We start from the raw sequence: 16,556 nt of genomic DNA, 5'->3' as shown, positions 1-16,556 counted from the left end.
CCCAAGGGAAGATGTAGGCCAAGTGCACTAGGTAGACACACAGAATAAACAAGTCTTGGGAGCTAATATACTATCTGAGGATGAGTTCTGGGTTTGGGGATTTTTGCTGAGGAGTATGTTTTAGGTGCCATAGCCACACCCACGGAAAAATAACTGTAAGATTATGGGTATGTTAATTTGCTTGAGTACAATAGCTATTGTTATTTAGTGATTTCCACTTGTAACAAAACATCACAGAGCTTGTATACCTTAAATATGTAAAGTTTTTATAAAGGTGGGGATGGTGAAATGTAGCCACTACTGTGTAAACTTTTCCATCCCCTAAGAAAACTGCCTAGGCTTGGGCCTGGAGAGTGTATGTAGCTCAGATAAAAGCTGTTGCCTCTGCGAATGTAATCTAGGAATACCACAAATGTGATTAATATCAAGAGTGTAATTAATGAATATCATGAGTGTAATTTAAAAAATAAAAATTAAAAAAAAAAAAAAAAGAATTCACATTTCTATTTCATTCACGCTATTTTCCAGATGTTATTCTATTGACGGGAAAAAAAGGCTGCATAAAAGGCCCCGTTTCTGAACTCCAGTAACTGCTGTGTAGCGATCATGAAAATATCATTAATTTTATGGATGTATCTTCTCTAAAATGATTTTAATGAATTTTTTAATTCATGAATTAAATGTAAAAAATGGCAAAAAAAAAAAAAAAGCTGTTGTCTCACAAGTCTGAGGCACTGGGTATAATCCACAGCACACCAGAGAACAATAAAAACAACAAAAACCCCCATTTCATCTCTGTCACTGCCTTCCAGGTTCACTCCCCACGAGCACACACAATTTAAGTGTAGCCAAGAGCCGGAGAAGACTACTACCACAGGTGGCCCTTGTTCAGCATGCCTAGGAGCCAAGCAATGTACTGGCACCTTTCATTTTATCCTTATGACTATCCCATGATGAAGGTGCAATTATGGCCACCGAACATCCAGTGTAGCCAGGCTCAGAAGTGATAAGTAACTTGTTCAGATCATGCAGAGCATTGTGGGAGCCCACAGAGGTTTCCTAGTGAGAACTTACTCAAGGTCTGAGAATCGGAGCTTGCTTTACTCAGCAGGGCTGCATGAGGAGATGATTTGACCACAGGTGTGGTTATCAGGTGTTTGGAAAAGTCTACACTTGGCTGTGCGGTGTGCTTTGGTCTTGCATAGGGGAGGTCTTTTGCCGCTCCCCTTGGCATGTTATAAGAAGCCTTCTGAATAAGCCTTCAAGGCTGTTGGGTATTGATCCAGGCCCTCCCAAGGCTATCCCGTGTTTCTTTCTTTTTATTAACTAAGTCTTTTTTTTCTATATGATATTTTCTTATCCTTCTCTCATAAGAACCCTTCAAAAGGTGAGAGCTTGCCTCCCACAGAGCATATGTTAAAGAGTCTGGGTTCACACTGTCCAAGATCAGAGACTTGTACATGCTCCTAGGCTGGTCCCCAGTACCAGGCTGTATTGCCACCCTTCAGAACTCCCTCGCTCTTAGCACAGCACCTGCCCAAGCAGGTGTATACCTCGTAAACAAGTGCAGAGTTGAACACAGGGCAGAGAGGCAGTCAGAAATGGGGTAATAGACCTACGGAGACTCCTCCCTTCAACTGGGAAATGAGGAAACAGACTTCTACCTACAGTAAACAGGTGTCTAGTTGGCTTGGGGTGGCTGTGTTCTTCTTGGTTTTTGGTTTCACCAGATTCAAATGAGCACATAACCTTCTTCCTTCCCTCCCCTACCTCTGTGTCCCAAATGTTGAAAAATACTCACGAGAGGCGGTACCACCTCTTGCAGACTCCAGAAACTCTCAGCAGCTCAGGGAGGCACAGGCAGGAAAAGATGCCAAGGAGCAGCTCATCAGGAAGGGAGTCCCAGGAAACACCTGCCAAGAGGCAAAACAGGGTTTCCATCACTAAATCCCTCCCTTGTTAAAGTCACAGAGTCTCCGAGCATTTATCAGGCACATGCCACTTAGCTTAAAGGGAGTTTCAACCAAACTAAATTCTTCATCCTCACATTTATTTTTCCGTGCCCTACACTGATTTACACACTGTGGTGGTTTGAATGACATGTTCCCTCATGTTCTTGGACATTTGAACGCTAGGTTCCCGGCTGGTGGTGCTGTTTGAGTCCGTTTAGGAAGCGTGACTTCATTGGAGCAAGAAGCATGTCACTGGAGTGGGCTTGGAGGTTTCCAAGTCCCATGCTACTCCCAGTGAGCTTTCTCTGCTTCCTGCTTGTGATTCCAGATGTGAGCTCCCAGCCTGCCCTGTGGCCATGCCTGCTGCTTGCTGCCAGGACTCCCTGCCATCATGGATTCTAACTCTGTGGAACCGTAAGCCCAAATGAACTCTTTCTTCTGCAAGTTGTCTTGGTCGCGGTGTTCATCGCAGAAACAGAAAAGTAACAAAGACACACACTCTGCTGTGAGCATCCCACTTCCTCAGCAGCGAGACTCAAGAAACAAGACTATTTTTCCTCTTGTTATTCCCCTGGGCATTAGCTAGCCAAACACTGGCAGGGATACCTTGATGAACCCTGACAAAGAGCAAGTCCCCAGCCAGCCAATACACTGGGATGCTTGAAGCTACGAAGTGGTCCTATGGTGTGGACCTATATAGAAGGCAAATGACCCTTCCTCCCTCTTGGCAATTCCCAGTCTATCAGTCTATCACCTAAAAAAGCAATTTAGGAAAGATGTTCTCCCTTTTAGTTTTTCAGGACAGGGTTTCTCTGTGTAGCCATGGCTGTCCTGAAACTCGATTTGTAGACCAACCAAACTGGCCTTGAACTCAAAGATCCGCCTGCCTCTGCCTCCCAAGTGCTGAGGATTAAAGGCGTGTGCCACCACCGCCCAGTTCTCGTTTCTTAATTCAACAGGTATTTCAAGATTCTCCACTACCTACGGAGTATCATTTCAGGTGCTAGGGGAAGATCAGCAGACCAAATGAAGACTAATGAAATCCTTCCCCTTCAGAGAGCCAATGTGTTACGGTGGGTGGGAAAAGGACAACGATACACAAAACAAGTCCATTTTGTGACATATTGAAGAGGATGCCAGCTATGCAGAAAGCCAGGTAGGGAAATTCAGGCACAGCTATCAGGTTTGAACAGTGCTGCGGGGAGGGTGTTCCTGGGGCAGTGATCACTGAGTCAGGATGGACCGAAGCAAGGGGGTAAGCCCAGTGCCCGTGTTCTAGACCCTGGGACAGGCATGTCGGTGTTGAAGAACAGAGTGAAGAAGGGTAGTGGTGGAAAGTGTAATGAGGAGCAGGGGACGGGGGGCTATGGAGAAAGACCCTTGGCTTTGAGTTAACACGGAACTCCTAGATGACTGTGAGCACAGGCTTGCCAGAACGCCAGTCACGTTCACCGTGCATACATGTGGCTGTGCACAACAGACTGGAGTGGGAGGAAGGTCAGTGCAGCTCTTCTCTGTCTTGGCAAAGGAGTCTCTAGGGGTTCCTCCACAATCCTACCTCCAGTGGCTCTAATTCAGGGTCTCTACCTTCCTGTCCCCAAGACCGAAAAGGGACCCGCATTGGCAGGATCTGCAGTGTATAGAGAAGATGCATCAACCAGGCACTGTGAACCGGGGAGGAGGTCTCAATGGAGAAGGGCACTGAGGAGGGCGGGGCATGTGGCAGCTGCGGTCCCCGGCAGTCTTCCTGGACTGTCTTTCTGAGACAATCCTGCCTGTCTTTCAACAGACACCCAGCTTACACCCACATTGCGTAGTGCAAGGCTCAACCTTTTCCTGCCAGAGCTCAACTCGTCCTTTAAGCCGTTGCTTATTTGGAGATGAGTTCCAGCCATTGGAGTCTACTGGAGTTCTTAGGATAAGTCATTCTGGGTTGCACCTGGATGCTAGTCACTGAAAATAAAATTGCTCCTAAAGACACCCTCCTATGGGAAGCATCATAATCAATGGTGGTCACTTATGTACACGATTTCATTATTTACTCATCTCTTTAGGCCCCACCGGTCCACAAGATCTTGCAAAGGAAAATCCGATGTTTTTACATACTAGGAACTAAAATTTGATCCGTGCATATGTTCACTGAACACAAATCCCACCATTTGCTCTAGGGACAAAGAGAAACTAAGCACAGCCCTGATCCATACTCTATTTAGAATCTGAGAGACGGACAAAGAAGACATTTCAAGGGTCATGCTTGGCTACAGGAGGGCCCAAAATGCTAGGCAGCTTCTGGGGCAGATGCGTGGTCAGGGAAGCAGTGGCTCTTCATTGCTCAATCAAGGCCTGCTGTCGTCCTTCTTTGTTTTTTCTCCATTTTCAACATTTGAGACAGGGTCTCAAATGTTCTGTACTCCACTGGCATTGAACTCACCATGTAGCTGAATGCTGACATCCAGCTTGCAGTCCTGATACTCTTGCCTCTACTTACCAAATGCAGGAAGTTGTGATTTTCCTATGATTTACAGAGACCATCCTGTTCCCATCCCCAGTGTATCTGAGAATTACTACACTAAGAAAGAACTCAGCCCTCACTGGAATCCTAGCCATGATGGTCCCAGCCTGTGAAGCTGAGTAATTGAGTCTTTCTAGATCTGTAGGAATGAGAACAAACAGATTTACCCGGAAAAGCTATTCAGTGTGGAGAAGAGGTGATGATGTAGGAGATTTTAAATAATGAAGTTAGAGAGGCAATCTTTCCTGTCCAGACATCTCTTCCTTCCTCACTAAATCAGCCCATTTTCCTTCTCTGATTTTTTTTTTGATGCTGCTTTGAATATTCATGAACGGGCAAAAACAGATCAATCAGAGGAGGGTCTGTACAAATGTTGCAAGGGATTTACCCAACCCCATCTCTCCCTCTATCTGAGCTGACGATCTCCAGAAGCAGGTCCTGAGGGTCTGACTTGAAGGAGTTTATCTGGCACACAGTGACAGGAAGCACCGGAGAAGTGGGGGAAAACAGACATGGAATGGAGGAAGGCCAGCTGTGGCACGTTAATAAGCAGCCTGTTGCTATAATCGGTTTAGACCTTGAGGGGTTCCCGGAGACCATCTGGAACCTGCCTCTGAGCTGTCCCACCCGAGGGGATAGGTGCTGGAGTATGAGTTCACTAAGTGCTGTTGATCATTAATTCTGGGCTCAATGTTAACTCCTCAGCATCCATGCCCAGAGAAAGGCCTCAAGCACAGCTGCATCTGTGCTCAGGAGAGAGCTCTGGGCACTAAGGAAAAGGGGAAAAGGTGAGTTTGCAAGGGACTCTGGGTTAGTCAACAGCAGTGTCCATTAAAGATGACTTGGGAGCCGGCGTGTGGCGCAGCTTAATCCAGCACTCGGAGCAGAGGCAGGCGATCTCTGTGAGTCGAGCCAGCCTGGCTACCAAGTGAGCTCCAGGAAAGGCGCAAAACTACGCAGAGAAACCCTGTCTCGAAAAAAAAAAAAAAAAAAAAAAAAAAAAGATGACTTGGGGAGGGGAATTAGAGAAGCATGCCCAGAAATGCAAGGCAGGAAAGAAAACTATATGATCACATTTGGTGTTTCCTGTTTTATTAGGAAGATCTAAGAAAGCAGAGAAAACAGAACAGTAGGCAACGGTCTCATGATAAGAGCAGCATAATGTTGAATGCAAAGACAGCGGGCTCAGGCAACAAAGCCTCACAAGAAAACAGTCCACTCTAATGAAGGCTTTGGAGTCCAGCTTGACTCAGATTTCAGCTTAAAGGACACCTTCTCCGAGAAGCATTTCCAGGTCACCACCAAAGCCCCACACCCAGGTTTGCACATGTAGCAACACGCAGTGGCTAGCATTTGATAAATATTGCTAAGTGCATCGAACTTTTTATTCCTCTGTGAATTCTTAATGTGACCGGCTTTCTTTAACCAATTAATTACTACATGCCTAATGCTAAGAACAGAACCTGATACTGAATATTAGAAACTGCCTGCTTGATATTTCATGTAGGAATGACTAATATCTTAGAGAAGAATGCTGGTTTTATTTTAAATATGGGTAAGACTCTTGGCCTTATTGAACCAATTTCCTCATTTGAACAATAGATGAGCTTGTAACAAACATCATGGGTGGTTTTAGATTAATAAGCTAGTTTTGAGAGCTGCGAATGAGGCACAGCTCATGTCCAATAGCCTCAGGGGCAAATGGGCTATTAAATTAATATATAACCTAACAATTAAAACTGCCATCTACCAGAAGCCCTAAAAACTCTTGGCATTTGTAAAAGTACACTGATGCTGATCTTTGCAGCATCCTATATACTACGTATTATTATTCTCATTTTTATGTATGAATGATGACAAATAATTTCACAAAGGTGACATTAACTATTAGATGGGTGATAGAAACAAGAGGCAAACTCGGGTTTCTAAATTCACATGCCCCAAAGTGAAGGTACACGGTCACAAGAGGTAGAAGTCTGGTGAAGTTCCTGGCAGCAGAGGGCTCTGCAGGCATGACTGTGATTCCCAGATGATGGCACAGCATACCGCTGGCACAGCATATCGCTGGCACGTGGAAGAGATGGAAGAGAAAAGAACTCAACCAAGCATGCTGAGATGCTGAGAGGTATCAATGAGTTTACCACCAAATGGGAGGAGCAAGTCCAGGACATATAGAGCCTTGGCTAACAGCAAGGTACCGAGGGCTCCATTCAGTTGACTACACAGGACAACTCCAGTTGTGGGGCCCCTGGGTAGAGGTGGATGAGCCTGGAATTGGCTGCTGTCCCAGCAGATGGGGCAGAAATTTGTCTCCAGTAGCTGAAATCCAGGCTGTGATACACTTAATCTAATTTTACTTGCCATATTTAATTCTCAAAACATCAGCCATCTGTTTCCTGGATTCTTGACAACATGGCTGCCTAGTCTGTTTGCAAGCACAGAAAGGGAATATCCAGAGGTCTTTTCTCTACTTGCTTCTGCAAAAACCAAGGCTTTGCTCCAGGGGTATACAAAGGTAGTTAACCACCACTGCTTCCAATTTCACCTCAGAAGCAAACTCAGCTTCCTCAGCTGCGACCAACTCTACATGCCCTTCAAACTCTTTGGGAAAGGGGGTGTGTAGGATTCTAAGCACTTGATCTTTTGTTTTGTTTTTTTTTGAGACAGGGTTTCTCTGTGTAGCTTTGCGCCTTTCCTGGAACTCACTCTGTAGACCAGGCTGGTCTCGAACTCACAGAAATCTGCCTGCTTCTGCCTCCCGAGTGCTGGGATTAAAGGCATGCGTCACCACCGCCCGGCTTCTAAGCAGTTGATCTTTGTAGTGTAGCTAACTTGTCTTATTTGATCTATTTATTTCTCAGACTATCACCAACACTCAAGATTCAAACTGCCTATCCAAAATGATTCTAATGATATCCCAAATTGTGCTAAAAAAAAAAAAAACCCTAAATTTTAATTATATGCATGGATGTGTCTGTGAGTCAGTATGCATAAGTGTAGGTGCCCACGGAGGCCAGAGGGGTTGGATCTTCTGGAACTGGAGTTACAGGAGGCTGTGAGCTGCTAAGATCTTCTCAAAGAGTATTAAGTGCACTTTACTGTTAAGCCATCTGTACCTTCCCAAAATTTGACTTATAAGACTGTTCTTCAGCAGGGCTTTGTAGTACATACCTAGTATTCCAGTACTTAGGAGGCAGGAATAATCTCCTTCTACCTAATGGATTCAAGGGATGGAACCTAGGATCTCAGGACTGATGGCAAAAGCCTTTACTTGTAAAGCCCTCTTCCGAGCCCTGTTATAATTATTATCATCTAAAGAATGGAGTAGAATAGAACAGATAATATCGCAGGCAAGGGAAATGATAGCTCTATGAAACTCTTGTTTCAAATTCCCCTACTGCAATATAAAATAATCTATTTCTTACTAGTTAAAAAAGTATTGAGAGAAAAATGTTTGCCCTGGGGTATTAAAACACTGATTTCTCAGGCTCAAGAAATTCTTGGATCAGAATCTCAGGAATTCTGCACTTTGAACAAGATCCCTTGTGGATTCTGATATACTCTGAACTTGGGAGTTTCCAGTCTGAGAGACAACCTTTTGTAGGGTCTGGAATTTGAATCGGTTTAACAGCCATGGAAGAGCTGATCAGCACATTAGTTCAACCACATTTTCATGGTCCTCACCTATTTAAAAGACAGGGAACAGGCGTTGAATGACCATGAATAAAATGTGATTGTCCTCTTTCTGCTGCTGGCTTCACTTCTGGACCGTTGCCTCCAATTCTTGCTGTACACCGGCCCCAAGAGCCAGCCAGAACCGCTCTGCTATAGGATGGCCCCATAGCTTTAATCATCCCACATAAACAGATGAGGAGGAATTAGTTGCCAGATGTGTGGCTGGAATGCAGTCCGTAGGAAAATCTTGCTTAGCAATGAACCAACAAAAGCCCTGGGCCAGTCACCAGATCTCTGAGTACAGCAGGTGGGGCCTGTCCGGCCCTAATCCTGGCAGAGTTAGTCGCCACCTGTCCTGACAACTGCAGGCAAACCTCCCTGCAGTGAGAACCCAGCTACACTGAAGGCCTGTGCCTGCTTCTGGGGGCTTGGTGGGACTCCTACAGCAGCTGCCTCTCAGCTTACAGCAGGAGCCCACTCCTCATCCACAGCAATTAACCAATGGATGCATGTGTAAGTCCATGGATGTGTAAATATATGCCACTGCCTTCCCTATCTCCTAGGTCACAAAACCCCTGAAAGTCATGAGTTTCCCTCTCTCGTTTTAGGCATACATTTTAAAAGTCAATCTTAAAGTCTAGGCTCATTTCTGGGCTGAATGACTATAATCTGAGCGCTTGGGAAGCCGAAGACAGGATTGCCATGAGTTCAAGGTCACCCTGAACTATAAGAGTCTATTAAATAAACAAATGCCAGGTGTGGTATCTCACAGCTGCTCTCCTAGCTCTTGTGAGGTAGGCTGAGGCAAGAGGCATGCTGGGATTTTAAGACTACATAGTGAATATCAGATCAACCAGGGTTATCCAGCAAGGTCTGACTTAAAAAAAAAAAAAAAAAAGACAACAAAATGTAGACTCATTGACTGGACCAGTTCAGTTCTTCTCAATACTTTACTTTTGCTGAGTTTAGAAGGACTGCTCTCATTCAGTAAGATGGGAGGTGAGTTACTTTTGTACAAATGGCTCCTCGCTGTGTCTGTCCCTCTGTCCCTCCCTCCCTCCCTCCCTCCCCTCCCTCCCTCCCTCCTCCAGCCCAAGGACACTCAAGGCCTGAGCTCCTCACACTGTTGTCTTCCAGGCAGACATATTGCTGTGTGGGAGCTGCTGTGTATTTTGTCTTTCCTCCTCAACTCCATTTTTAAACTCCTAGGCGACGGCAACCCTCCCTCATCTTCTGTCTGGTTCCTACAGTGCCTTGCTTCAAAACTGACTCTGATTTCCATCCTTGGGTGTGCGAAGTAGTCATATTCCAGACCCAAAGCTATCCACAATGGGCAACTTAATCAAAATCTGCTCATCTTAGCAGAAAGTATCTCTCACCACATTTGGCTGGTCAAACACCAAATCGCTAGTGTTAAAATTGCAGGCACTAAAAATAGGCGTCACATTAAGTTTTAAAGAAAAAGAGTTCGTTATGGACAGAGTCAGATTAACATCATTATAGACAGTTTAACATTATGATATCACATCATATAAGTCAATTGACTTCCCAAACCAGTGTCCGAAGTTTTGTTGACCAGTATTAAGTATTATATACCCATTTCATAATAAGAGCTTTACAGTTTTATTCATCTTCACAGCAACCCAGTAAGTAGGAATTATTGCTGCTTCATTTCACAGACAGCTCAAGTAGTTTTCCAGGACGGACAAACAGCAGCATCAGGATTCAAATGCAGATCTGTCTGAACTTACCACCATCCTTCTCTAGTTAATCTCAGATATTTTTATTTATTCAGTTATGTTTCCAGTTTTGAGACAGCCTCATCATAAACCTCATGCTTTCCTGGAATATTTCCTAGTCTCCCACCTCAGCCTCTTAAGCCCTGGGACTAGAGATGTGTGCCAGCATACCTGGCATGAATGTGCATTCACATGCCACAATGTGAACAAGACTCCCTTTCCTATAGAAGTTTTGAAAAGCCAGAACAGATTTTTTTTAAAAAAAAAAAAAAAACAGAGCCTCACTATGTAGTCCTGGCTGTCCTGGAACTCAGTATTTAGACCAGGCTGGCATCTAATAGGAGATCTGGCTCTTGAGTCTGGGGATTAAAGGCGTGTGCCACCATACCAGAGTACAAAACAGGTATTTTAAAGCAAGCAACTGATCAGTTTATCACCCCAGATGCTGATAACGCCAGATGGGAGAACCTAAGAGTATACTTATCTACATTGGCTCTGCAAGACTTCACTTTGATGTTTTCCTCAATCTGTTTATCCATTCATTGCTCACCCAATTTCCATTTAGTAGACTTTGGCTATCTCTTCCACGGACAATCTCAACACCCTTTTAATTCTGTTGTCTCTACATTTGGACTCTATCCAAATCTGACCACTGCTCATCATTCGCCCACATCTTAACACGTCTCTAAGCATCTATTGCCTATCCTCTACCTGCTACAGTTCAGTCTCAGTTAACCCATGTGCTCCTTTAAAGGGTTCAATAGGCAGGGGGGTGGTGGCCCACATCTTTAATCTCAGCACTGAGGCAAGTGAATCATTTAGAGGCCAGCCTGGTCTAGAGTTCCAAGATAGCCAGGGCTACACAGAGAAACCCAGTCTCAAAACAACAACAACAACAAAAGGGTCAGGGGTTCAATGAGGTAAGATTGCTAACTACTCAATTCCACCAGTCTGCCATACTTCTCCCTACTCTACTTTTACACCATGGCGCATTGTTTACTCTAGAATTTTACAATGGTTGTTCCTTTTGCCTCAGGTTCTTTCTACCAAGAGACATTTTCATGACACACTCCTGCTCTCTCCCTTCCTTGCCTTTGCTTAAAGGTCACTGTCCAGTTAAGGGTTTTAGCCAATACCCAGTCTGCAATCTATCATCCTGCTAAGGGTTTTAGTCAATATCCAGTTTGTAGTCTATCTTCTGACTTCAGGACTTCCATTCTCTCTCAGCTTGATCTCTTTCTGTTTTGAGCTACCACGGCCTAACACGTTACATAAAATAGCATGTCCACTGTGTTTATGGTATTTCCTCACTGGAAGGGAAGTTCTAAGATTTAAACATGTGTTTTGTTCACTGCTGTATTCTTAGCACTAGACTGTGGAAACCATAGTGTGTTCTCAGCAAATACTTGTCACATCACTCTTTTAAAAGACAAAACAAAACAAAAAACCCAAACCCCAAAAAACAAAAACAAAAAATCTGACAATGCCTCAGGTCAATACACTTTTACCCTATGACTGTGAGTACCTGAGTCATGATCTATCCTGGAGGCACTTATTTAAAAATGCTTGGGAAATCAGGGAATGGGAGTCACTGGTAAGGGAATAATTTAAAGTAAATTCTATTTTAATCAATCCATTTTATCTCCAAGAGACAGAACTGAGGAGAAAGCTGAAGTTATAAACCCATTACAATAATTCAGGAAGAGATGATGAAAGCTTGGACCGTTTGCCAGGCAGGAGTTTAAGACACAATGACCAGTTGGATATAGGGGAAGAGTGGGGATCACACTAAGTTTTAGGGTTCCATGATTGCAACTATAATGCCACATTAATGGAAACACAATACCCCCAAAGAGCCTCTTAGGTCAACATTTACTTTCCTAAAGTGCCTACAAATAACCTAATTTAAGATATAAAGTTCACTCTGGTACTAAGCAGTGCTTTAGAAACTAAAGGAATCCTCTAAGGCCCTTGCTTATATTCCCATTATCAGTGTGCTGAGTGGACTTTGAGCAGGGAGATTCCCTTGTAAGGAAAAGGGCAGGAATGCTGTCTCGTGGGTTAAAAGTTTCAAGTCAATTGTAGACCAGAAGATAAAGCCCTACCAGGATTCCGGAGACTTCAACAACTGATTTCCATTATACTGCAACACTTCAAAATTAGGCAATTTTAGGTACCCATCCTAAAGATCCCACAAGGAAACAGTTCAATCAATTTCGTTCAAACAAAACAGTTCAATCCATTTCTTACACAATTTGAATTTCAATGTCCTACCTTACCTGGAAAGTTCTCTCGATTGAGCTTAGGCCTCCGGATGATCACAAAGTCTTTGTCGCTGCCCTTGCTTTTTAGTCGTTTCCTTGGAGGGCTCTGGGGGTGGCCGAGGTTTGAGAGCAGTTCATGAGGAATGTTCTCACTGTCCACCTCCTCCTTCTCCAAGGCAGAGACACCCATGCCTGATAGCAGTTCAGAAGTCTTGTTGGAATCCCATCCCCACGTGAAGCTGGTGCTGACGTTGCTACTTTGGTCCGGAATCTCCTGAAGGTGCTTCCTGCAGAAGGGCACACATTCCCCATTCCTTTTGAAAGCACACCCCTCAGTAATTCCAAGGTAGGAATGAAAGAAGCGTCAAGTATGTAGTGTAGAAAAGTCACACCAAGCAACAGTATTGCATTTTGTTAATGTCCCTGCAGCGAGTTTCCAAGAAGGAAAGAGAAAATCGGAAGCACATACACACTCCACTTCGAAAGGCTTTGGAATTTATGGTCACGCAGAAGGCCTCAACAATTTCTTCCCGTGGAGGGAAAAAGAGGGACGACATTCATACCATGATTCAAAACAGTGGGAGGAAAACCTAATTAGGAAGCCAAAGCGAAAGACACATATTCTCATTAAAGCATGCATCCATCCACTTTCTTCAAAAAAGGGGCTAAGTAACCATTCACAAAACAAGACTATTGGAGCAAGAAGCAACATCTGCGGCCTAAAAGAATTCAAACGGTTCATTCATGCTTTGCCCGTTTTTTTTTTTTTTTTTTGCAATCGGTTTACCTGTGCATTGCGTCCACGGATTCAGGGGTTTTGAATGTGTGCATTAATTGAAGACCTGCCTGTCTCCCAGACTCCCGCTCCAGCGCGCGGCGCAGAGTGATCCCCGGGGGCCCCAGCTGCCGGACCCGCGAACTAGCAACGTTCCATCACCGCCGCGCGCGCGGAGTTCTGCATCCCGCTCTCCAGCAGCCGCCTTCTGACGCCCCGGCGCCTGCTGGGAACTGTAGTTCTGGGCCTGGCTCGCAGTCCGCCTAGGTTCGCTCCTACTTCCTCCAGTCTTCTCTTTTTTTGGGCCAACCCTCCGGATACCCACAACCCCCCGCGGCGCAGGGCGGGATGGAGGGGTAGATGTGGGGGTGGGGGAGAGGACGGGCAAGCGGAAGTGGGCGGAGCCAGACTGACTTGGGGGAAAATGTCAGCAGATTGACTGGGTCCGGCTTTTTTTTTTTTTTTTTTTTTCCTTTTCCCCCCCATCCGGAGCCCACAAGGCCTTCGGAGGACCACCGCCGCGGGCGCCCCGGACTGTGGGTCTCTCCCACCGCGGCCCTGCTGCGGCGGACGCGAAGCTTCCCAGTCCCTTGCAGACGCTGTCTGGCGAGATCCCACGGTGAGCCTGAGGTCTGGGGTCCCGGCCCAGCCTGGCGGAGATGGACTGGGGTGGGGCTGGGGGGGCGCCTCCACCGCCAGGCCCGTCTCCCTGGCCTCGGTGGCCCTCCAGGGGAGAGGGGCTGCGGGTGGCAAGCCTGCCTACCCTCCAGCCTGTCGCCTGCTTCCTCCACCTGGCAGTGGGCGGCCCTGGGGCACTGTCTGTGGACCCGATCCTTTACCGCCCCTCTAAAACAGGCTCGAGGACGACGCACACCCCGCGGGCTTGGACTGGGGCGGGGGGTCGAATCAGATAACGTGCGCGTGGAAAGCCTTTTTTTAAAGCACTTCCAAGAGAAGCCGTGGTTTGATTTTTTTTTAGGGCAGCAGGAGCCCGCCGTGGTTCCCTCCCGCGTGCATCCTGTTGTCTCCTTGATGAGTCGTCTCTCAGGTGGCAAACCCAGGGAATGCGAGGACGATGCGAGGCTTGCAGCGGGAGACCACCCTGGAAAGCTGTTATGGTGCTTCTGACTCAACCCATAACCTCTCTTTGAATCTCTGCCTGAATTATTTAGGCTCTCTGAAGAGGTCGGGGAGGGGGGCGATTAGATTAGAATGACCATGCGAAATTCAAGTGTGCAACCTTCTCAGGGCAGCGGGGGAGAATGTAGGGGGATGCATTTCAAGTCCAATGAAAATGCATTTCTCTAAAGTTGAGAAAAAAGCAGGCTAGCTTCATCAAAAACTTAAGAATATTGGTTTGCATGTTAGATGACATGCCCTTGTGTTTCTTTGGCGGGGGCGGGCGGCAAGATTCGTTTTGTTTTGTTTTGATTTTTCGAGACAGGGTTTCTCTACTGTAGCTTTCGTGCCTTTCCTGGAACTCACTCTGTATCCCAGGCTGGCCTCGAACTCACAAACATCTGCCTAGAGTGCTAGGATTAAAGGCTTGTGCCACCACCGCCCTGCTCAAGATGCATTTTATAATGGAATTAAATCCATCATGCTTAGTCTTAGCACTCCGGAGGCAGAAACAGGCAGATCTCTGTGAGTTCGAGACCAGCCTGGTCTGCAGAGCGAGTTCCAGGACAGTGAGGGCTACACAGAGAAACCTGTCTCAAAAACCACCCAACGAGAGAGAGAGAGAGAGAGAGAGAGAGAGAGAGAGAGAGAGAGAGAGAGAGAGAGAGAGAGAGAGAGAGATAGATATGCATATTCACAGTTCATTCATTCATTCAACTGTTACAGTAAGAAAGTGTGTTAAAATGAGACCTTCTGAGGTTTTATGTAAAGTTACCTGTTGTTACTTTGGAAAACACATTTGCCTTCTCTTGACCTACATCCCTTCTGTTATTGTAACTCATTTAGGAAAAAAAAATGCAGTCTTCTTTTTAGGGAGAGTGAACAAGAAAGAGCTTGTAAAATAATGAAAGGCAACACAACAATAATAGTTTAACACCATGCTAATAAGCAATGTTGAGATATAAAGTAATTAGTAAAGGCCACCTCAAATAAAGACCTAAATTTAAACATAAAATATAACCTTGTTTAGCCCTGAATTTAGCTAAGTTGCCAGAGAATGCATAGGATATTTAAATTAGTGGGCACAAGGCCCTCTCTAGGACACCAAGGAAAGCCTATCAGCTTTGAAATTAGGAGCCTAGGAGCCTCTGCTTTGCCTTGATAATGGAACTATTCTTCTTTGACATGTCTTCTACTCACAGCTTTTTCCTTAGTATGGCAAAAAATTTTAAGGCTTATACTGGCACACATGATTCTTTTTGATAGAGGATTTCTGTCCATTGATGACTGAGATTATTAACTAGGTAGAAACTGCCCTGTAGTCTCTTAAAGGACTACGTTGTGATTGCTGCTAATGTAAAATATTTTATTTTCTGATTAATCTTATTTAATCTTACTCCACACACATTGCATTTCATTTTAATAAGTTTTAAAACATTTTTAGCATTAGAATTAATCTGGGTCTGGGAAAAATCAAATTTTTTATAACTGAAAATATTATTAGGTTGAATAATATCTAGTGCTCTTTGGAAGCTAGAAATAGAACACAAAGTGACATTATAAGTTGAGAAACATAAGATGTTTTGAAAAGGCACTAACAGTGTCCTTTATGCAGCTAGAAACACAGCATAGTTACAAGGCAAGCAATGTTTTCAGGGCCCAGGAGAGGCTAGAAAAGACTGACAATCCTAACTGGCCATGATATCTGTGTGCATATATATGGCATGTATATGCATACATGTGTATAACTATGTCTATGTAGCCATTTAGTCAATGCTAGTTGATCTTATTTTTGAAAATCAAATATAGCCAGAGAGATACAGTTAAGCATAATGGCAGTGTTGCATCACAGAGAGAAATTTAAAAATCTCTGTATGTTATTTAGCTTAGGGGAACAAAGAACTGGAGACCGTTATAGCAAGATGTTTTCAGTTGCCTATCAAGCTCCATACCTATCCCTTTCTCTTTCTTGGTTTTAAAGTTATCTTGAGTTTTTTTTTTTTTTTTTTTTTTTTTTTTGATTTAATGATTTGTAATGGGCAGGTTAGATCAATAACAAAAAGATTCTTATTTGTTCTGTTTTACTTCGTACTTCTCCCATGAAAATTAGAAACAAAACAAAACAAAACTACTGTAGTCTAAATGAAATAATTACCCACAAAGTAAAAAATTATTATTATTATTTAGCGTTCTGTCTTGATATATCTTGGAAAAAGAATAGGGGAATATTTTAAATTTATTTTTTATGAAAAAGGAACCGTAGAGATTATTTAAAACAAATTGCGTTTTAAAAGGATGTCTGGATTGGAGATGAGACGTGAACTTGAAATCCATTCCCTGTGGTCAGGATGCCTCAGTTTGGATCTGTTTTGCCACAGGCTGACTGTGAGAACTTGCATAAGCTACTTACCCACTCTGCCATTTTCTCCTTTAGTAAGCAAGGTGGCGCACGCCTTTAATCCCAGCACTCGGGAGGCAGAGCCAGGCGGATCTCTGTGAGTTCAAGGCCAGCCTGGGCTA

The 16,556-nt window shown here is 44.6% G+C and overlaps 2 protein-coding genes across 5 annotated transcripts in view; one reads left to right on the top strand and one right to left on the bottom strand.

Moving 5' to 3' along the window:
• Skp2 (S-phase kinase associated protein 2) overlaps positions 1–13,210 on the bottom strand; it is a 28,886-nt gene extending 15,676 nt beyond the window's left edge. The window contains exons 1-3 of the mRNA XM_028875615.2: positions 12,930–13,210; positions 12,158–12,429; positions 1,802–1,913 (exon numbers count right to left, since the gene is read on the bottom strand). Of these exons, the coding sequence (XP_028731448.1) occupies positions 1,802–1,913; positions 12,158–12,429; positions 12,930–12,973 (428 nt within the window). The 5' untranslated portion in view covers positions 12,974–13,210. The remainder of the gene's footprint in view (positions 1–1,801; positions 1,914–12,157; positions 12,430–12,929) is intronic.
• A 165-nt stretch (positions 13,211–13,375) lies between these two features.
• Positions 13,376–16,556, top strand: part of Lmbrd2 (LMBR1 domain containing 2) — a 55,607-nt gene continuing 52,426 nt past the window's right edge. For 3 of the 4 annotated variants that reach the window (XM_028875617.2, XM_037209394.1, XM_028875620.2), the window contains exon 1: positions 13,376–13,536. The gene's annotated coding sequence lies outside the window, so the exon portion shown is untranslated. Of the gene's footprint in view, positions 13,537–13,933; positions 14,036–16,556 lie in introns of those variants that run through there. The other variant, XM_028875619.2, reaches the window with a different exon arrangement.

This window comes from Peromyscus leucopus, chromosome 11 (genome assembly GCF_004664715.2).
Source record: "Peromyscus leucopus breed LL Stock chromosome 11, UCI_PerLeu_2.1, whole genome shotgun sequence".
In the NCBI taxonomy this organism is placed as follows: domain Eukaryota; kingdom Metazoa; phylum Chordata; class Mammalia; order Rodentia; family Cricetidae; genus Peromyscus; species Peromyscus leucopus.
The sequence above is the reverse complement of the archived record's forward strand: the minus strand, read 5'-3'. Positions and strand labels throughout refer to the sequence as shown.